Source organism: Centruroides vittatus, unplaced genomic scaffold (genome assembly GCF_030686945.1).
Source record: "Centruroides vittatus isolate TY-2023 unplaced genomic scaffold, ASM3068694v2 scaffold_1172, whole genome shotgun sequence".
Taxonomy (NCBI): domain Eukaryota; kingdom Metazoa; phylum Arthropoda; class Arachnida; order Scorpiones; family Buthidae; genus Centruroides; species Centruroides vittatus.
The window spans coordinates 121,156-144,610 of NW_027122672.1; the positions used below are offsets into that span (position 1 = coordinate 121,156).

The following is a 23,455-nucleotide window of genomic DNA, read 5'->3' on the forward strand; positions in this document are numbered from 1 at the left end:
TGAGTAATTTTAATAAATAATGTACATGTGATTGATTTGAATTTATACTTCTTTTTAACAATCTTAATTCAACATTATTCAAGTAGCCTAAACATTACATAATTGTAAAAACAACGTTGTATTTGAGTTTTTGCGCCAAACATCGTCTTTTCGAGTTACGAACTTTTCTACTTGCGAACGACCGCTACGAACGGATTAAGTCCATAAGTAGAGGACTTACTGTAATTAATCATACCTATTGTCTTGGTTCCAAGGGTGATCACCTTAAGCAGGTCCTACCGTATTTCTATTTTCATATAAAATTTCAAATTATACGTCTGCAAAGACTTCAACCAAGTATGAGTTTATTAAACGTTACCACCTTGACCTCTGGCCATTCGGCTGCCAAATTATTTACGTGCGTAACAGCATAAGGTTAGGTGAAACAACAGTAGATTAAATAATGCCAGAAATTTTGAGGAAATAATTTTTATTTATTTAAAAGAAAAACATAAGTTCTTGTATGTATTTATCTAATTTTATTTTTAAACTATTACAAAAATAAAATGTAAAAATATATTTGTTTGTTTAGTTAACATTTATGTCGTTTGGTTTTAAAATTTATAATGAATTTTATAGTGATATAATGTTTATATATCAAAATTAATTTCAATTTTATATTTATATGTTATATTATAAATTTAAAATTCAATTTTAAATCAATCTGTAAAAGTGGCAACACTGTAAAAATGGCGGGAGTTACAGTATATGTGGACAACACGTTACTTTTAGGTTACGTAAAGTAACTTTGATTTTGATTTATTTTCAATTATATTTAATGTCAGGTGAGCATTTGTTAAATGTCTATTCTTACTACGTGGACGTTTTATAAATTTGTATGGTTTTATTTAATGAATATTATATAAATTAATGCTTTTCAATAATGTAAAATATATTTTAAATGTCGATAAAGAAATGACTTCCGTGTTATTTGTCTTGAGTTGCGTAAATATGTAGGCATTACATATTACAGAATCAATGATTTAGGTACGAGCTCAGGAATGGGTCTACTGTTTTCCTAATTAGGGACTAGTTACGTAAAATGTCACGAGTGGTGGTGGTTTCTGGGCGATTCTGAGTGGAGAAGTGTGCTTTTTAGTGTTTTTACCCGACGAGTTTACAGTTTTCTCGTTTCCATCAAGTCTATGTGACCAGGCTCTGATTAGCCCACTTGACTGTGTAGTACATGTTATATATTAGGAGAGTGTGGGGACTTGCAGTGCAGGACTGCACGTGTTAGAGGTTGAGGCGAGTGAGAGCTGGCCTTGAGCGATGCAGAGTGGAGAATAGACTATGGCTGTGTTTTGCAGACTCAACAGTTCTGGAGCCGTTGAGTATTTTTCTGCTGAATGCCCTCTACGGTAGCACTGTTTGTTAACATGTTTGTGATTTGATGTCACATTTAGTAGGGTCTTTTATTTGCGCTATCTATTGCTAGCTGTAACCAATGTTGCCACGCCAATTTGCTTGCCGTCGGTAGATTCTTTAGGAAATTTTCGGTAGATTTTGGTAGTTTTCGGTAGATCGACTTTTTGTGTCAGAAAGAGGGTTACACATAAACAATAACATTTTTTTTTGGTCATTTATTTTAATATAAACTATAAAACAATAAAAAATAAGAACTAACACAGAACACTTACGTAAAAAAAATAATGGGTGTACTATAGATTACTATCTATGGAATTTCAGGACTTTGATTATATATTGGAACTCGGGACCGAGACGAGTTCAACGGTATCCTATTTTTGGACTGGAGACGAAAAATAAAAATGTTATCATACTTTTTCACTTACCATACTTTTTTAATGCTCTCACGAAGACGGCACCATAGTTGCTAGTACTGCCATCTTGCGGTAAAGTCTGCAAACCATGACGTCGGACTACGGTCATTTCCCGGAGGGTTAAACACGCGATACGAGAGCGGAGAGAGCGACGCAACTTCCGATCATTGCCCGATTGCCATTTCGGTTAATGTTACTTATGGCAGCAAACATGGCGGTCCGACTGACCTCTCGTATGGGCACCACCACACGCCTCCATGTGCTAAACTAGTGATTGATTCACGGTAGTTCTTGAACAAAGTAAAAAAAGGGGGGAAACGTCTACTAAAGGCAATTTTAACGGCAAGCAACGGGACTCTCGATTGCGATAGCAAGGCCGACTTAGTGGAGAGCGACGCGACTCCCTATCATCGCGCGATCACCGAAAAAAGTATGATAACTTTTTTATTTTTCGTCTCCGGTCCAAAAGTAGGGTATTGTTGAACTTGTCTCGGTCCCCTCAGTTCAGATATATACTCAGTCCCGAAATTCCATAGATAGTAATCTATAGTATCCCCAAAATAATAATAGTTAATAGCAGTAAAAGGTGAGAACAACCAAATTTTTACAAAATCAGCATATTTATCAATGATACAAAAAGTGAGAGTCAAAAATGAAAGTTACTTCTAAGTTACCAGAAGAAAAGCAGTTAGTACTTTGAAATAATTCACAAAAAATAAATATTTCTAAATGAAATAAAGTGAGGTTTTTTTTAAATCAAATTTAAAATTTGGTACTAATCACGATACGCACACGCAAGTCAGAGTGCCGATTGGCTAGCGTATGTCGGATGATCACTCCTCAACTTATTATCATCACTTTGTCTGACTAGGTGATAGCAGTATTCATAATGACTGGTCAATTTGATAAATTAATCAATATTTATCAGACTGCGTGCCCTTTTTGGTCATTATTAATAATGCCCGATTGATCACTTTATCCATAACATATGTATCATACTGGGATAAAGCAATAGCTAGTGGAGTGCCAGGCTGGGAGTTACAGGCTGTGGGTGCTGTAGTTGACCCTAGTTGACACTACGAGTAACCAGTGTGGTTGTATCTAAATTAACAGTTCTGGCAGTTAAGACCACATAGAGGTCCAGATAGCGTAACTTGAGGTGACTCTGCACGTCAAGTAGGAATTGCAAATGTGTCTTGCTTTGGGTTGATTCTTTTCTTTCGGAACCTTCTAAATTACAGTGGAACCTCGCTTAACGAGCATAATTCGTTCCAGAGTCTTACTCGTAATACGAAACAATTTTTTCCATAGAAATTAATGTAAAATACGATAATGCATTCCACGCAAAAAAAAGCTCAATGTTTTACGTATAACGTTTATTCAAAAAAATTGTACAATATTTACTGTTAAGGAGCATGAATCATCATCATCTTTTCTTCTAGCGTGGAATGAACCATCTTGGAATGAGAATTCGATTTGCAGAAACAAAAAAAAAAAAAAAAAAAAATTACTGCTAATATGTCTGATAAATACTCCAAATGATCTGCCAAATTCTTGGGTTATGTAAAGGCTATGATTAAGTATAAGAGATTTAAATTATTTCTTACAATGGAAGAACAATTTAATTACATAATGTTATTAAATATACATAGTAATAAATTATCACAAAAATTCTAAAGATTTGGAGAAGGAGAAAATCTTAAATAAAGTAATTTTTCACATGTCCTCATTTTTCAAATGATTATACTTGAAATCTTCTCCTAGTACAAAACATTTTAGTTGATATAAGCCTATCACTTGACAAGATCCAAGCAAGTGTATTAAGAGATTCTCTTCCTCTTTGCTACTGCAATAACTACAAAACTTTTCTCTTGATATATTTATCCGGTAGTCCTTTAACATAATCCGAAATTTATTAAGTCTAAGTTGCATAATGAGGCTTTTCGTGGAAAAATTAGTTTTTTTGTACACCAAAAAAATATGGTAATAAATGTTTTTGAGTCTTCTTCGGCATCAGATAAATTCAACATCAAATGTTCAAATGCTTAGGATCTTTATTTCTAGATCTTAAATTAAAGGTATATATTATTATTTATTTCCAAATTTAAAAACTTGAATTGTTTTCCTTAAAGATTTTGCAGCTTACAGCTCTCATAAGAAACATATTTTATTTATATTAATTATATTTATCTAATATTTAATCTTATGTAAGTTTTATAATTTATAATAATAATAATTGAATTAAAATTAATGTATAAATTATGAATCTTGTAATTTAATTTTATATTCTACATACTTTACTAAAAAAGTCCTTCCTGTCTTTTTTAAACATATGTTATGTTTCTGTTGTGTAAGATCAAATAAATGTGCAAATGTTATCCTATCTCTTGACTTTACAACTCCTTGTATAATGGATTTTGGAAACAACAGGTCAAATCTGCTTATTCCCAGGCATATGTCGGGTTGAAAATACAGTATTTGAGAATATTGGACTGCACTTATTAATGTGCAGAATTTCTATCAGGAGCATATTGATGGCTGTTGTTTGAGTCCTTGCTTGGACGTGCGACATTTATTTCCATTGAATTTATCACATAAGCTGTTAATGTCTGTCATACTTCATATAAAATTTATTTTGTAATTGACCGCGACATCTTTAAACACAACAGACGGTCAGCATTATTGAACCATTCATTGCTTCTCCATTATTCTGTTATGTTGAAGGTCAACAGTATTTCTTCATTTTATAATTCATAACATTTAATTAAATATCCGATTTGAAATTCTTAATAATTAAATTTTAGATGCTGTATACTATAATTTGTATTAAAACCTGCAAAACAATATATAAGTTTTATTTATTTCTTATTGTAGAATTCATTTTGCAATGCCCAAGCGATTAAATCCCTTCGGCGAAACTTTTTCTCCACAATTTAAAACCCACGTGGGAATCAAAGAAGTTAACATGGGTGTAAATTGGAAAGATAACATGAAATTTGTACACGGTAAGTTATATTTAAATTGATAGTTCGTATTTTTATCGGATCTTAAGTTTGCAGGTTATTCAATACTCAAGAAGCTGATGACTGTCATAGTTACAAGACAAATTTAGGATAGTTTTACACACAAACAGTGATAATTTTGTAAAGACTTTTTAAACAAACGTTATACTTTAAAAGTTTAATATAATGAATCACCGCGGAACTGAAGAAATTGGTCCGATGTAAAGAAAGTCTGTTTTATTGTGATTATTCTTTATTAAGGACTCATCCATTTTATCAAAAAGTATATTACTATACAGTAGAATCACATTAGAATGGATTTCAATTACGCTGGTTTTCAACTTCAGGGTAAGTGCCACCTGCATCAAAACTGCGTACACGAAAAAAATTACTGTTAGATTAAAGTGTTTATTACACAAAGACTAAAATAGGCTGCTACTCCTGTAGTTTTCTTACTTTAAAATTTTACCACGTGCAATCTAAATTATATAAAGGATAGTAAAAGACTTTACATTTTACTTTTTTTGAGAGAATTGTTGTGTTTATGAAAGCCTGTTGTAGTTTATCTTTTGCTTTCCAAACGTCTGAAATTGTCTGCTTACTCAGAGACAATTTACTAAGTTCAGATTGAACGTTTCCATCTTCAGTCTGATGAATTACATCTATTTTTTGTTTGAAATCTAAATCTTTTTATTGGGCTGCAGTTTGAAAAATTTGTAGACCTATAAATTCCCACTGTCATCCATTTGAGAGAGGAGTTAGATAGATGAAAGACGAGACCAGATATGGAAACCTCGAGCAGGAGGCACTGATTAACTATATACAAACTTCTGATGCGAACCGAAAGTCATATTATTTCAATTAAAAAATTTTTCCCAAAAGGTGTGTTATGTAGATGACTGGCACAACTCCATTATTAAAGGAAAGTATGATCTACAGGGGCAAACCACTACTAATTTGAGGGGAAGAGCATATATTTTAAATTTTATAAATTAAAAATTGCAGCCCGGCATTGTGACCATGTCAAAATAAATAATTGTTCATGTTATTTTACAATCCATGGCTTTGCTTTACACAACAATTCCAAGACTTGTTGCTCATAGAGAAAACGAAAACATTGGCCATCTCTTATATCAGGATCTGCAATATCGAGCTTTTACTGCATTAGAAAAACTTATATTTCCAACCTTCAAAATCTGTTTCGTACCATATTCGGGCTCTTATGAATTTTTGTCGTAACCCCAAACTGGAAGGCAATGGCCAAGCAATTAAGGTGGCAGTCTACTGCTCTTGGAATTCATAATTGAATTCTGATGGATCAAATAACCACAGGAATTTTTTGGGGTGGTCTTCTGGATACGTTAGGCCCCGTTCCTCACCATCCAGCCACCCATTGTGCGCTTGACTACACCTATAATGAGCTTGCTAGAAAACAAAAGTTCTCTTAGTGCTCGCAGGGTGGAAAGAATTAAGCAAAAAAAATACATTCAAATACAAGCCTTTCAACAGAGCTAGAAATTACTGAAGAAACTTTGTAAACCCTAAGTAGAACACTGTTCTTAAAATTAAATCCGTACTTGAAGTAAAATGTTTTCACCTTTAGTAAATGATTTCTTCCATTAAAAACATTTCTCAATGAATATGTTTGATGGAAAAAATTTAATATTCATGAAGTTTTTAAGTAGTTTTTACCTTATGATGTAAAACCTAGCTTAATATTAATGTCATATTAATACTTACATCAAATAATAATGTTCAATTTTGAATTTTATCTATTATTAAAGGATCAATCAGATTTTTTAGGTTTGTAGAGAATGTTACAAAATGTTGTTTTTATTATAAATCACTATAGCAATACGTTTCTGAGACTTTCATTTAAAATATCGAATGAACGGCTGAATTCCTTTATTGCACTGTTAGGATAAATAAATTGCTAAGCAGTTTGGCAGGGAGCAGGCAGTTAGGCTGTCATCTCGTTAAATATAATAATTACAAAGGTCCGATGGAGGTTCGAGTAGCGTAACTGACAATGCGTCTACACAGTAAGCAAGTGTTGCAAGTTTGAGTTCAGCTCCAGGCCAATCTTTTCTTCTAGATTAGTTTAAAATTTATTTAAATTAATTAATTTATTTATAATTATATTTAGCATGAGATGGCAGCCTGATGGCCTGTCTCCCACCAAATTGTTTAGAAATTATTTAGTCTAGTAGCCTAATAAAGGAATCTGGTTGTTCATTTGATATTTGAAATAATTATTGGGTTGGTTTTATTTATTATTCTTATATTTAAACCAGTGCTTCTCAATTTTTCCTAAATAAAAGTTAGCCCTCTAAAGAACTCTTTTTTGGACAGTGCTTTTTTTCGAATTGCCTCTTAACAAAATTCCAATGCTTTGTACTGTTTTTAAGTGACAAGAATAAATAATAAGTATTTTTGTTTTAATCATTTTTTAAGTTTCTGATTGACCAGAAAGGACATCAAACAGTTTGGACATTCTTTTATTGCCAAAGTTTACACCTTTTCAACATGATCACTTCCACATTAGGGTCAATTTTTCTATAGAAGCACAAGCTTTTTTTTATTTCCTTGTCAAAAAATCCTTCCGCTAGATTTTTAACCCATGTAATTGTAGACTACTAATTCCAAAACTTTTCTCATGGCAAGTACTAGATGAACATTAAGACTTCTATTCGACGACAAGGAATTTGGTAACACAACTGACTTGTATAATGTTGACAGGAGGATATAAGGTGAAATTTATTTTATAGGAAATATAGGGCAAAGGTGACAAATTTTCTGGTTCCTGGCATCATAAAATCGTACAGAAATAATTTCTAATGAGGGAGGAAAATAAAGAGGCTAAAAGTTTTTCTAAAAAGTAGGTGGGATTTTGTATGCAATATAGTTTCTAGAAAGCTTTGAAAATTAAAAAGAGAGCTCCACTCATAAAATTTGGTTTGCAGATTGCATTTAAGAATAAAATCATTACTTAAGCTATGAAATATGTTAAAATTTTTTGACCACCAGTGACTAAAAGCTCTGAACACTGGTTATGGGTTCGTGCCTTGCCAATGGGCTGACCATGTGGAGTTTTCTGGGTTTTCTTCATGTTAGTAATACCTAAATAGGGGCAGTTTCCTATAAGTCTTCCCTGGAGGCATTTTCCTCGGCAGATCATGCATGTGTCGCATTACTGTAACCGAATAAACCAAATATGTCATAGTTTCAAAGACACTGGTGCATTATATGTTTTGTATGTTTCTTCATGAGTGCATAATTACCATATTTACTTGCGTATAAGACGAGGTTTTTATTTATTTTTCACTGCTTCAAAAATCTAGGTCATCCTATACGTGCGAGCAAAGGACTTTTTGTGTTTTTGCTTGTAAACCATGTATTCGCATTTTTTACTGGATGCTCATCCTCTGGTGTTTAAAAACAAAAGTATTTTATCTGAGTTGTTTCAATTGTTCTTGTGTATTGTTAGGAGTAAAGATGAATAGCAATAGAAAAAGTAAAGCTTCTGAATTGAATTCCGAATTCAAATTCCAAAATCACACGGGAGTCTGATATAAGTTTTAATCCATTCCCATGTGAAAACATTATTATTTGGAAATCAGAATTTAGAGAAACTCTTAAGTGTAATCAATGGAGAGTAGATTCGACTGTTAAGAATTGGCAAAAAGAGGTTTCCGATTGTCCAACTTTATGTGGGGTTCGGGGCCATTATGGTCCTCACATTTACACGAACAAATTATACAAATATAAACGCTAACTGAAACCCGATGCATAGCAAATAGACATCCATAACTGCCGTAAAATAATCAGGCTATAATTTGGAAATATCAATTAAGAATTACAAATGAATTTGACACTAGAGGAAGGCATTAGGCACCTAATGCGTCCTTCTCTTGTCAAATTCATTTGTAATTCTTAATTGATATTTCCAAATTAAAGCCTGATTATTTACGAACAAATTCAGTCGATTTTACAAGATTTTTCCTTAAAGTTTAAAATGCCAGTAATTTTTGTGGGATAATGTGGGCATTTAACATGCATTTGATATTTTATTTGTGATTAAATGAAACAAAATTAGAACTGTATTAATAAATCCAATTTTCTTTATTTTGAACTTTAAAGTCACACCTCGTCCCATATACAATATCATCTTATATGCAAGTAAATATGGTAAATGTTTATTTTGTTTCACTTTTATCTTAATGTGAGGCCTTGAAAATGTAACAGAATACACACAATATTGGGCATGAAATAAATTTACTCAAATCTTAGATTTTGAGTTGTCAAAATGTGCTTTTTTCCCCTACTCTGTGGGCACTAAGTGGCCTATTTTTATCAAGCCCATTATCAGTTCAGCTGAGTAGTGAGAGATGGAACCTGACATATCAGGACAGACACCCCAAAAAATTCTTAGGGTTTTTTTCTATCCATCCAAATTCAATCCCTGGTCTCCCAGAACAGTAGGCCACCATCCTATTTTGAATTCATTTTTCAGACTTCAGTCAGTTAATGTCTGTTTTTAGAATAGTTTTACCTGTAAAATTATTGTTAAACATATTTGTTTGTCCATAAAGTAACGAAATAAATAATTATTATATTGTGAAAATAGTTATATATATATCTGAATTGACGACAACCTTCCACACTTCTCCGGCAGTAAAACGTTTAATGTCGTCAATTCGGGTAATTGAAGTAATATTTTCAGTTTTTGCAATAATTTAATTTGATTTTCAAAAATATTTTATCAGTTTATTAACGTTGTCATCTTTTTTCTAACAGATAAAACACAGGATTTGTTATTTAATGGAATGAAGAAACAATTTTCTCAATTAAATTCTTCTGTAAATAGCAAATTTCCATCCAAACAGAATAATTGGTTGTTTCTTAAATCTAAAGAACATTCTGGTAAGTATTTGTAATTTATCTATAAAAATTTACATTTTATTATTTAATACACAAGAGTGGATCATAAAATTAGGTATTGACGTCTATATTTTGTATGTAATACCTTCAATGTACACAATCATCAACCCATATACAGCGGAGTCCTGTACAACGTGGGGATACGTTCCACATTATAGGAAATCACATTATTGAGACGTGCATTATAAACCTAGGCCTAGAAGTTGAAGGAGAAAATGTATACCACTGGAAGACAAAATTAGAATTTTGTATGAGTACTAGTTGCAATTTTTTCATCATGTTACAGGGGAGAACATTATATGGGAGTTCACTGTACTATTTTTCAATATGATCATTAAAAATATTTGGACATTTGTGCTGTGTTTAATGAACTTATCCATTTTGTTACCATAACATTCCTGTATTTGGATGTGACTTAACTATTTAGAGAGTGAATGTTTCATTTCTTCATTTCATACGAACAACATATATGCAATATCTTTAGTGTGTGGAAGAGATAAAAATCACTGAGATCCAGAGCTCCTTGTGTATTGGGACTCACAATCTCTTGCTAAAATTGCTTGCAGTACATACAAATTCATTTGATATGAAATGTCTCCAAAGTGAGCCATAGCATGCTATGTTTCATGAAAATGCTCATCCATACAAAGCACAGAATTTGGGATTTACCACAAGTTTCAATGGGAAATTTTCAGTCATTCCTCAAGTTATTCCTTGTATACTGAGAGTGATTTTTCTTAGTCCAGACCTGGCTCCCAATGATTCTTCTCTCTCGTCTGAAAGATCGCTTGGACATTGTTTTTTATCATGAAGAGATGAAACGTAGTCACGCTACACAGTTGAATCATTAGAGATGAGAATTTATTATGCTCATTAACCTAACAACAAGTAATCTGAATATTTGATCTGATGAGCACATTGAAAAATGGCATTTCAATTGAGATTTCAATCTATACAGTCAATTATTTGCATTAAAAAGACATTGCATACAAAATATGAACTTGTGACCTTATTTTCTGATTTATTCTTATGTATTAACAGGTTTCAATGGAAAATATATCCTGATATCAAGATCTTAATTACTTGTAAATTTTTCAGGTTTAAATAAAAGCATGAATAACAATCCTTACGAGTCTCTCTCTTGTTCATTTTGTGATCGCACAGTGACTGCTTTAAATTCTTGTGTATGCACATCATGTAATGGAAAATTCTGTCATCTGTGTTCTGTTTTACAGTTAGTATATAAATGTTTTCTATCAGTTTATAAATTATCTATAAAAAAGTTAAGATGATATACAATTTTTTATGTAAATTTAAGATATCCATTATAGAAGAGACTTTGTTTAATGTCTGCTTTATATCCCTACAGGTACGATAAACACGAAGACACTGCAATATGCTTGACGTGTTTGCAGAAGTAACATCATCCGACAAGTCGTTTTGTAAATATATGTAAATAAGTTCATTTTAAATTAATTTTTATAAAATATTTTAAATCCTTAGAAATAAATATTTAGATTTCGCTACAAGTTAAATAAAATTAAAAGCAAATATTATTTGTAACATAGAGATTTGATAACTTTGTATCGAAATGAAATTTTAATATTAAAAACAGTTTTAAATTGTGATATGTTCACATCTCAAATAAAAAAGAATTGTTGATAACACAAAATACAATGCTAAAATATCAGTTTATACTTCAATTCTTCCGAGAGTGCATATTACTCAATAGATAAACACTTACTTGAAAACCTTATCAATTTATACACTCTGTAATGCAGGCATGTGTAACTTTTCTATAGTAAGGGACATGTGACACTGTTTCGACATAATAACGGGTGGAACGTTGGTCTAAGTTTGTAAAGAAAATACAAATACCATGAATAATCAGCCTAAAAATTGATCATTCATATCCTTAAACTTCTTGCTGAACAGGTGAAATCATTATAAATTATTTACAATGTAAATATGGTTAAGGATCTTGATAATGATTGGGAAATAGAAAAAATCCCTGAGGATCGCACTGTGCCTGTTGCAGTGTGCAAGTTACAGATGAAAACGTAAGCCTGGTATTCAAGTGTGGAAATGGTCAATGGAACATAAAACAGCTTTACTTTTACCATTGAAATTGACAAAATATATAGTTGAAATTTTCAACTTTTACTGTTGCAGAAACTAGGACTGTAAAAATTACACCAATAGGAAGACTTTAATAATGACACCGTAAACGTCGCACGGGAAGATAGCACTTCAACTATGACTACTGGAATGCCTAGAAAGAATGGTGTAGTCTATTTAGTATCCAAATTAAATATTAACTGGTCAGATTTACATTAAGAGGTATTCATAAGTGTGTAGTTTATCTGATAAGCCATTGATCGTGCTGTTTGTATATCTGTCTTGGTATGCCTAGAACGGCCACTAGAGACACCCCTAGATGTTATTTAAATTAACAATAAATTCAGTATATTATTATTTTTATTTGTAATAGGAATTTATTATTTATACCGCGGAATGACACCGCTGCGCTAGAATGTCCACTAGAGGGCGTCCTGGGCTACTAGATTCAGACTCTAAAGTACTGTACTTGATATCCTTGATCTGTTTGAAGTGTTTTTCTTGCCCAAATTTGTTTCTGGTGTTTTTACTTTCCTGGCTGTTATAGAGGGAAAGTATGGCAAATATGGCAGATTTTTACATTTTTGGACTTAGGACCTCTTGAAACGTCGAGAAATGCAAAAGAAATTTGGGGGTAATTTCTGTATGGATGAAAGTTAATGTGTATGGGGGCACAGTTTTGTTCACCCTGTTTGAAGCTTAATAATTCCTCTGCGTTTTGTCAAATTTCTGAAATTTTGTGAGGAGGTTTGTTTAGGGGGATCAATCTATTAAATTTTGGTGGTTAAAGCTCGGGGGAGTGGGGAGATAATGGGAGTCGTGCATCTCTGGTAGGATCGGACTTAATGACAATTTTACTCATTATTAGCGTTTACAATTTTTTACAAAACTCATCCCAGTGCTCAAAATTAAGTGTTTTGCCATTTTATAATAGTTAAAAAAATAACAAGTTTTTAAAAAAAATGTGATAAGCTGGCACCACCGAAAGTTTAAACGTTGCCAGGAAAATTGAGCAACTCGTTGCTGGTTTATTTTTTATTGCCGATATAACCAAAAGTGAGAATGAAAATTTGATTAATACACACAGCAACATTCTCTGGCACCATTTTTATCAGACAGCACAACATATATCTTGACTTTCTGTATTCTGGCTTTTGTATGCGGATACATTTGATGCAGAAAGAAGACAGAATGGCAATTTTTTGATTACCATTTCCATTGTGTGTTTCCACACACGAACACTAGGCCATAGTCTGAGAGTTTTAGGGAATTTTGATGACGTAATTAGTAATCTGTAATGCTGCTATTGTTGTTAAGGTGTTCCAAGACTAGTAGACATAAATGATAATACAGAATAATCATTAGAGAAAATTTGAAGAATTGTTTTTATTTGTGTGACACTTTATATATATGCTTACAGAAATGTCTTAGTTACTAAGTAAAGCCTATTATTATGAATCAGTCTGCAATTATTTAATATGTGGACAGTTACAGAAGGACGTTCAATAGTTTAGTGGAGAAACTTGAATAAGAGAAGAATTTTACAGAGATGGAAAAATTAATAAAAACAACTGTTAAGGCTTAAGGTAGGTGGGATTTGTGGGTTTGCGTCTCACTTCCGGCCAGTCTTTTCTTCCAGAATGTTCTGAAATTAAATTAATTAATTTATAATTATTAAATTTAATAGGAGATAATGATTCGGCTGCTAACTCCTGTTAAATTATTTAGTAACTGTCTAGCCATAGTAGTGCGACAAAGGAATCCGGACATTCATTTGATATTTAATTAATATTTTAAAAGAGATTTAAGAATTGGATCCGTAAATTTGAGCTTTGATATATACAAGTATTGTGCAACTTGAACACAAACTATATGGTGTATTTTCTCGGACACATGGCAAATTTCATCACTAAGTTTTCCTCAGTTGATGAAATTTACCATGTGTCTTCACTTAGTGATGAAATTTGCCATGTGTCCGAGAAAATACACCATATAGTTTGTGTTCAAGTTGCAGAATAAGCACCGGCACGGTTTCATAAACACTATATACAAGTATGGTATTTCCTCAATTTCAAGACAGCCTATGATTTTGAAATTGAATTTAAAAATCTTTTCTACAGAGAAAAATGTAATAAATTTGATTATTTTAAAGTAATAAGTTATAAAATGATAAAATTGTTGCAAAATTTATGTTCGGCAGCTCTATTCTCATAGTCTTCTAAGTTTTATTTTAATATTATATTATTGTCATTGATTTAAATCTTAAAAAGGAATTTTCAAATGTTTAAGCCGATGGAACCATTGGGAAATACAGCTAAAAAATCTCTTATTGGTTGAAAATCATCACGTAGTGTACTTGCGACAATCACCGATTGTTGATTTGAACTGCAAATATGAGATGCCTTTTATTGTAAGACACAATTCTATTCTGGAGTAAAAATATTTATGTTAGTATCAAAAATATGGTAGTTAAATGTACAAAAGAAGTTCCTTTACATTAATTATGTAGTGAATCATTCAATAAAATCGTCATAAGATTTGAATTTTGAAATTTAAAGATATAGGAAATAATCATTAGGAATATAAACGTCTAAAAACCTGATTTTTTAATTAAAGTGTAACTGGCAACATGACTTTGTGGTATACGGGAACCACACGAGTTCACGTCCCGCTTTGAACTGATTTTTTGCTTCCAGAATCTTTAAGTATTAAAATAATCTATCTATAATTATTAAATGACATCTAATGCCTACTTCTAGGCCACATTACATCAGGCTATTTGTTAATTATGATGTATTAATAATAAGAATATTTTAATTAATTTATTTTTAAAATTGTTCTTTGGACTGTTGGACATTATACCAATTTCTCTTTTATTGTTATGTCCAGGATGAGGAGAGTTATTAATTAATTGACTTAATGAAAGTCTATTAATTCTGCATTGACAACAAATATGTTGTTAACACAGAGAATATTCAAAGTACAAATATATTAATAATTATACGATAGTATTGAATGTTTGAGTCTTCTTCTAGTCAAGTTATTAAGTAATACATCCTATCGTAGTGGAAAACTATGATCTAAGATTCTTACGAACACTTTACGTTACTTAAGCCATACGATGTGCCTGTAAGTGAAGCAAAATTTTTCTATATTTTCTGAAGTTTTGTAGTATTTAGGTGATTACTTTTTACCAGTTTAGAAAATTTTGTTGCTAGAGTTGTCTGCAAAAACATTGCCTTTGTAAAATGTATATAATATATATGTAAATTTTCTATTTAATTTGATGGTGGTTAGATTAAACGTACTATATTATAGTGCTTGACGGTGTTAAAATTCATATAAATTGTATCGATGCAGTGTCAAATTGTCGACGCACCAAGTACATAAAATTAAATTGAATTTTAACACAAAAACATCACAATTAGTTATAAACATGCCACCAAAAAAAATGAGTCAGGTTTATCTAGATTTGAACCTTAGCAGAGGGAGACTACGGAGAAAATACATGCTCTTATTACCACTTTGACAGCAGAGAAACCAATATAGTCTATATGTATTGTAAATGTTGAGGCGTTTTTTAGTAATAGGAGGGGTCAGATGCGAAAAAAATGGACATCATTTTTGTTTTTCTTAGTAATAAATACATTTAACGAAACAAAACATCATGTATTTTATGTACCAGTTGGAAGGTTTGCCATGTTAGATGTAAAATAAATGTTCCAACTATACATTTTTTGCGTCGTTATATATGTTTATATTTGTTTTTTAATTATTAATAAAATAATTAACTATTACTTAGATTAGTTACGATAGTAGACGAGAAATATCACTTCTCTTACATTAATTATTTACTTTGTGCTCTCTAGTTTGGCGTGTGCTCATCCAACATGCGCTTAAAACATATTATTATTATGTTTATATTATGTTTTAAGCGCATCGGAGAGTAAAGGTGAATTAAATTCGTCTTCCGTGGCATTGCCGCAGACAAATTTGTTGAATAATGTGACCAATAAGTATCGAATTAGGGATAATCATAATAGAAGATTTGTTTTTATATGTTTTGTCAATTGTAAAATTTCAGCTGTTTTCTGTTACGGCAGATACAATATATCAGTTCAGAATTAGTGATGATGCTCTTAAGAATAACTGGCCATTAAGTCATTCTTACGAGCGTCAATCTCAAATATTCAAGAAGTAAAAATATAAATTACATTACTATAAATATTTAGTATATTATAAAGAGAATATAAATTTTACCATTTATAAGTTAATTGGACTGCAATTTTCAAATTGCAGAACTATACATTCCCACTGTTGTCCATCTGTCTGCTCTTTGTTAATCTTGAAAATGAAGTTAGATGAAAATCAAGCCAGATATGGAAAGCTCCACAACTACATTCGAACTTCCTGTCTGGACCGGAAGTCTTGCAATTGATTTCAATTCAAAATTTTCTTGAGAATGGAGTTAGATAATGACTGGCACGATTCGATCGTTATCAGAAGAAGTATTAGCAGTGTCTTGTCCCTGTACATATCGGGACTAAATATCTTAGGGGCCAGAGGCTCAGATTAACTACAAACAAACATCCAGACCGGTAGGCACGTTTTTTTTTTTTTAAATTAAGTGATTAAAAATTGAACCCGGCACTGTGACAATGTTGCAATAAATAATTGCTTGTTATTTATGGTATGTCAAAAGACAAATCTATAAATGGATGGTCAAGGGATCCAAGTTAAAATGTCTGAAGTTTCTGTGTATGGTCCGATGCCGATATACAGGATACTTTGCCATTGGCCAAACCTGAAATATACACTCATCTTTTATGACTCCCTTTGCATGCAAGTTCTAAAGACTGCTATTGTAAAAAAAAAAAGGCGGAATATATAACAACGGAACATATCACGTAGATCTATTCTTATGGAATTTTAAAAGATATATATTTTATTATAGTGTGTTCTAGGCAAACAATAACATTTAAAATTTCAGAATACAATATCAGATTTATTGACAAGATTAACAAAAAGAAGTTAACATTCTTTTTTTCTTTTCACAATGATGCAAGAGAAAATTTGAAAGTATCGGCAAGTTGCTAACAACAATTTATTTCACGTCAGAATAATTTGTACACAAAAAGAAAAAAATTGCCTTTATAATAGAAAGCAAATTTTAAAAAATTGTAACATCATGTTAAAAAACAAATGATTCCATTTTAATTTTAAATTAACCGATTGCTAATATACATATCGATATCGTCCGAAGCGTCACGGAAAAACGTAACATAAATACAAAGGTACTTAAAACATTTCCGACAAACATTTCTGCTGATGGTATTTTTTTTTTATTATTATTTTTTTAATTTTCTCGACAGACATTTAAAGCAAAAATTCACTACACAAATTGTCAAAGGTGGAAGCTATTGTCTTATACGTTTTTTTTTTTTTTTTCCACTTTCTTTGGAATAAATTACATACGATTGTTCTAGAACTGAATCGATTTGCTCACTATAGTCACAGTGAAAATACATCAATTATCATACAGGATTATTAAATGACTCCCATTAATTATAGCTACCGAGAAATATCCTGCACATAGCATTTTTATTGGCAGCCGTTTGCCATTTTTTGAAGGAGAAATTCAATTATTGATTATCTTAAGAGACGATAAATTTAACATCCCGATACAAATATCGAATTTCTTTTTTTGACGTTACTCGTAATTTAAATTATGCGAAAAAGCTATGTAAATAACCATTAGAGAGTAATAAAAATAAAGACAGAGTTACGAAATGTTTTGACTAAGTAAATATAAATGAAATTTCTTAATGTGCCGAATCTTAAGATGTAAAAGTTAATCGGAAAATGAAGGATAATTTGTGTGTTATTTTAAACTAATTTGTCGTATTTAAATATCTACAAAGACACTGTCTCTCGCAATTACCTTATAGTTACTATATTAGTCGTTACAGTAGACTGTGCATGCAATATGTGCGATTGGTCTGTTCATTGGTTACTAAACTTTGTTTATTTTCTTTATTACCTACTGTAAATGTTTGATTATAAATATTTTCAGGAAGTTCTTACCCAAAAGATGAATTATTAAATGGTTGTATCTAAATATGACTTTTTTTTAAATCTTAATTTCTCGGTTTATATTATTTTAGTTAAGTAAAATTAAATGTGGCAATATGTATGGATTTAAATTTTGTAAAAAGGATCTGCTGTCGGGGTCGTTCTGTTTTATCGCATCGTTTTGATTCGCCAGAACGGTGTGACTATCTCAAATACGGTTTCTGTATTCGTCGCTAATTAATTTTGATGCTAGTTTATGTTCCGTACGTATTTTACGATTAAAAATTTATCTTCTGTTTACTTTAAACCTGTGATATGGCATCTCTGAAGTACAAATTTTGAACTATCGTATCTATTTATCAAAGAGTATCTCAATTAATCGAAAGGTAGAGTCAAGTTTTTAAGTAGTATTCCCTCTCTTATAGTGGAAAACCATGATCCAAGGTTCTTACGAACACCTTCTACGTCACGTAAGCTATAGAATGTGCTCGTAAGGGAAACAATTCTATAAACCTAACATAACCTATTGAAAATTAAAGATGCTAGATAACAGTTTGGCAGTCGAAACATATTAAACCTTAAATAAATAAATTATATATTTGATATATTACTTTAAATCTGGAAAAATAATAATAATAAATACGTAATGCCATAACTAACTCTCGACTAATCCAATTATTTAACTCAATATACGTCAACACATACTGTAAATATATATATTTTTTTTTATTGACGACTGGTGCATCAGATATTCATTATGTACCAAGGTGAGGCACTCTCACACTTTTCCAGCAATGTCTCATGGCAAGTGAAATAAAATTCAGAGACATTCGGCAAAAATTTTTTTATTGTCCTGACTGTTTTGTTTCCCTAAATATGTTTTGTGCTGATTGTGGAATTTTCTTTGTTATCAAATATGGTTTTTCATAAATAATAATGATAACATAAATAATATGCTGCATGTATTAAACAAAAATTAATAATGCAGATCGTAAATATAATTTGAAGGGTTTTAGGATAACTTTAATTATATTTTTTCCGGTTTTTTTTGTTTTTTATTTATGGGGCTGAACTAAAATTACAAATATATATATATATGTGTGTGTGTGTATATATATATATATATATTTATATATATATACTTTTTCTTTATATTTTACATTCTAGTTACATAATCGCCTATATTTTGGAGTGCTTGTTTTCACATGGAATGCATTAACAAACTGTGCAAACACTGAACACATTCTATAAAGTCTAAGTGCACAGTTTAATAGCTTTTTTTTTTTTTTTTTGGATAACAGGAAAAAGGCAAAACAGATATGTTATATCACATGTTATTTCTGTATCAAGGTGTTATTTTGGTTTTGTTTTTTTAATATAAAAGACACTAGGGAATTGTTATATCCTGTAGATTTTTTTTTTGTTATATAATCGTGAACCACCTCACACTGGACACATTCTACAAACAGTTCTGCCTGCAATAAGATGAGGCAATGAGACAACATTGGACAAGTGGGAAAGCATCCAAAAAACAGAGCTCTATCTCGGTCGATTTAACACTGACAGCCACCGTTAGGTGGAGCTGGATTCTCAGTGAGGCGGGTACCTTTGGAAGCACTGACCAGAGTAGGATCAGAATCAAGGCTTTCAGACATTTTGTCACAGATAATATCCACCAGGCGTTCGAAAACTGCTTTTACGTTGATGTTTTCTTTTGCCGACGTTTCGAAAAATTCTAACGACAACTGGTCGGCTAGCTGTTTTCCTCTTTCTGTCGAGACGACACGCTCGTCTTCCATGTCGCATTTGTTTCCGACCAAAACTACTTGTGCATTATCCCAAGAATAGGTTTTAATCTGTGTTACCCTGTAAATTAAAAGTAATTAATAACAAAAACAATGTATAATTTCCATAACATTTAAATTTTACATGTTAACAGTTCGATTTAATGAATACAGACAGGAAGTAAATGAAAAACTATAATGTAAAATAGTCAAAGGGATGCAATGTAGAAATATTCAAAACAAATTGATAAAGTAAATATACAGTGAAACCCAATTTATGTATTCTTTAATGACTATATTAATTTTTTATAGTTGCATTATTGATTGCTAGATCATCTAGGTTATTAAAGAATATTCTTTTTTTCTGGAGAATCTATTTTGAGTACAGTTTGGATCCACCTTGAGTTTTTCAGATGTTAACCCAAAAATTTTAGACCTTGTCTCTAACTATTCAGTCACCTCATGAATACAATCAAGCCCATAATGATCATGCAAGAAGCTTTGTATACTCTTAAGTCTAGTTTATGCAATATGTCTACTACTGCCGACATTTTGTTGTTCAAAACTACAATATGCATGGATTTACCTCATTTGTAAAAAATTTGTAACTTATTAGTGACCTTGGTTTGACAAGTTGCAACCATTTTGCAGAAAATCAGATGCTTTGCTTGTTATCACATCATCAAACCATTTAATCAACGATGTGATTGAAATTGTGTTAGATTGCACTCACTCACCACTTGAGGAATGAATGCTCTTGTGCATGTTCAGAATAACTCACAAGTTATTCTGAGCATGAACAATCCAGTGAATTTTGTAATTAATCTAAATCATTGACAAATCTTGTCATTGTGTTGTTATATCAAATATAAACCATCCTTTACTGTCTAGAATGAAAGGGGTTTAAAAAAAATCTCTTATTTTTCAAACAAACAAGGAATATTATATAACAACATTTTGTTTTATAGAAACTAATATGTCAAATACTATAGTAGAGATGACAGAGACTTATCACACTGCTACTGGAAACATCAAAATGACACTTCTAATCATCAGAATGCAACTTTATTACTGGTATGCATTTTGGTACACAAGATTCTCATCACCCATACATAAAAAATATATAGATATCTGTTGTAGAACAAATTCGTAGAGAAACTGACATTAATTACAATCTACAATTTAAAACACACCTGTTCAAGATTTATTTCCACCCACACTGCACACTGTGCAGTGTGGGTGGAAATAATTACTTATGCAGCTCACACTGCATGGTGTGCAGTGTGAGTGGAAATAAATCTTGACTTCACTCACCTCATTTGCTCTGTTCACTCTTTTTGCTTTTGTGCTCTTCACATCCAGTGTAAATCAAGTTTAATTTTATTGTTTTCAATTGTTAAATTTTAAAATTAAATATAACTGTTTATCGTGGAACTTGTGCAATGGTAAATTGCAATGTGAGATCAATGATTTTAGGGTATTAAGTCCATTTTTAATAGAAATTTTTAAGTAAACATCTATTGCAATAGTTAGAAAAAATCCATTGCATCAAACACGGATAGAATGACAGCTCTACTATCAATAAATGGATGGAAAAGTTAGCAGTCCATTGCAAAATGATAACATCCAATTATGAAAGAAGTGCAACGAAAATCGTTGCCGAGCTCATAAACCTGCAAAAGTAACCTTCGTATTCTAAACAACTAATGATCATATGACTAAGTTCCCACGCAAATAGAATAAAAGGTGGAGACACCAGGAGTTCCGGGCGTTCGTCCTCAGGAAGGTATATCTTTGATAGTGGCCATTCTAGTTTCCCGGACCTCCATCAAACGGACCCGATCCAGTCCCAAGAGAAGACACCGGTTGGAAGACATTCATCTTCCATACAAGAGAGAATGAGTGTCACATTGGCTCTCAATTAATACATAGAGGTATAAATAGATATTTGTAAACTCTCTCTCCACGCAGAGATTTAGGGCCTAGATTAGTGAGCATGCGTATCGTGAGCTGCATAAGTAATCTTTGTCGCTCTGGTTGTATCTTTGTATCTTTTAATCGTCTATAATAGACATATTTAGCCATCTCTTCATAACCTTATGTATCCTAGCTTTAGACATACAGTGAAAACTGCTTAGCCGACCACATGCATTCAACAGGCACCTGTCAAAATTTGCAAAAATTTCTGGCATGGAATAGTTTATACATAGAGTCTTCATATAAGTTACCCGTATTAAACGACCACCTGTGTAATGTGACTGCGGGCATCGATTTTTGGTCCAAAACAACATACAACTGTAATAAGTGACCACTTCTGTGAATATATCTGGTCTAAACTATTGTTTGAACCCATTTCAAGAACGTTTCCCCCTCCTAATATAATGAATTAGTCTAAACTTTTCTTCGAACCCACCTCGGGCACATCTACCACCCTTGAAATTAGGTGCAGGTATTAATGAATTAGTCTAGCAACAAAGGAAATTTATTTCAGATTGTTCGAAATTGTCCGAAAAACAAAAGTGCAAAGTGCTGTCGTTAGAAGATCATGTTAAAGTTATCAGAGAAAATGAAAATGGTTTATCACAACAGCAATTAGCAGCAAAGTTTAACTGTGGGAAAACGAAATTTATTTTACTGTAGACCTACAGTATTTTCCTTACGGGTATAAAATATTGTACATGATACAATTAATTGGCTGATCTCATCATTTGATAAAATTTATTTTATTATTATTTTTTTTTTTTTAGAAGTTCATTTACAGTACATGTGCAATAAATAGTTTCTGTATCAACCTACCTTATTTCCAAGATATTTTTAGAAAAATAATATCCAAGTAATTTTCACATGCAAAATATTCAAAAAACAATAAATGCATTAATGTGAAAATCAGTTTACAGGCAACCTTTCTTGTTGGAAGGTTGCCTGTAAAACCAATTACCAATTGTCCAATGACAATCGTGGAATGTAATGAAATCATATTATGAGAAAAAATAATAAAATCGTTTTATTATTAATTAATAATTTTTCTTATTGTACTTAAGAAAATATTAAGTATTGAAAAAATACAGTATTTTTAAAATTAAAATAAGATTAAACTAATGAAAACCAACCAAAGGGATGGAGAGAGATACAACACGCTTGTATATCGATGACGTAATACACGTAACTGAGGAGCGAACGAAAAGAACTGAGTTGAATTTATTAAATCGGAAAAAAGAAAATGTGCATTATAATTGAGAAAATGCGAGTATTGAATTAATCTTTAAAATATTAGTATTAAATCTGTCTTATAAAATCATGACTCCTGTAAATCGAGTTATCCGATAAGAATAAAATACAATACCAATATAGCTCTATCGTTGAAAAAATTCGCTTATTTTTGCTCACCTCGAGTTTTGCTTAGTGGAAATGGCTAAAAAGTGCACAAAATATGTACAGAAATACGGTATTACAGCACCACCTGTATTGGATGATCACCTGTCTAAAAGACCACTTTTTGAAGGAACCGTGAGTGGTCGCCATAGACAGGTTTTACTGTATATTAAACTGTTGTTGTGTTTATTTTAAACCTGTCTATTCATCAGAAACTGAGTCACTTACTGAGTTATCCACCACCGCCCCACTCGATTTAAAGACCCTCCTATTTAAAAGCCATCCAGTGACTGTGAGCGAGTTTTACCAACTTGACGATTAGAGGGCTCTGACCCCTTGCCTGTAT

The 23,455-nt window shown here is 31.6% G+C and overlaps 2 protein-coding genes across 3 annotated transcripts in view; one reads left to right on the top strand and one right to left on the bottom strand.

Moving 5' to 3' along the window:
• The first annotated feature begins 691 nt into the window (after positions 1–691).
• On the top strand, positions 692–11,367 carry LOC136986795 (apoptosis regulatory protein Siva-like). Its single transcript, XM_067284411.1, has 5 exons — positions 692–824; positions 4,695–4,825; positions 9,620–9,745; positions 10,862–10,997; positions 11,133–11,367. Exons 2-5 carry the CDS (start codon positions 4,708–4,710, stop codon positions 11,182–11,184), a joined length of 432 nt encoding a protein of 143 aa, XP_067140512.1. The 5' UTR covers positions 692–824; positions 4,695–4,707; the 3' UTR covers positions 11,185–11,367.
• Positions 11,368–16,865: 5,498 nt separating this feature from the next.
• The window catches only part of LOC136986784 (ras-related protein Rab-3), a 48,695-nt gene continuing 42,105 nt past the window's right edge, over positions 16,866–23,455 (bottom strand). For both annotated transcript variants that reach the window (XM_067284397.1, XM_067284398.1), the window contains exon 4: positions 16,866–19,819. In XM_067284397.1, coding sequence (XP_067140498.1) covers positions 19,507–19,819 — 313 coding nt within the window. In that variant the 3' untranslated portion in view covers positions 16,866–19,506. The remainder of the gene's footprint in view (positions 19,820–23,455) is intronic.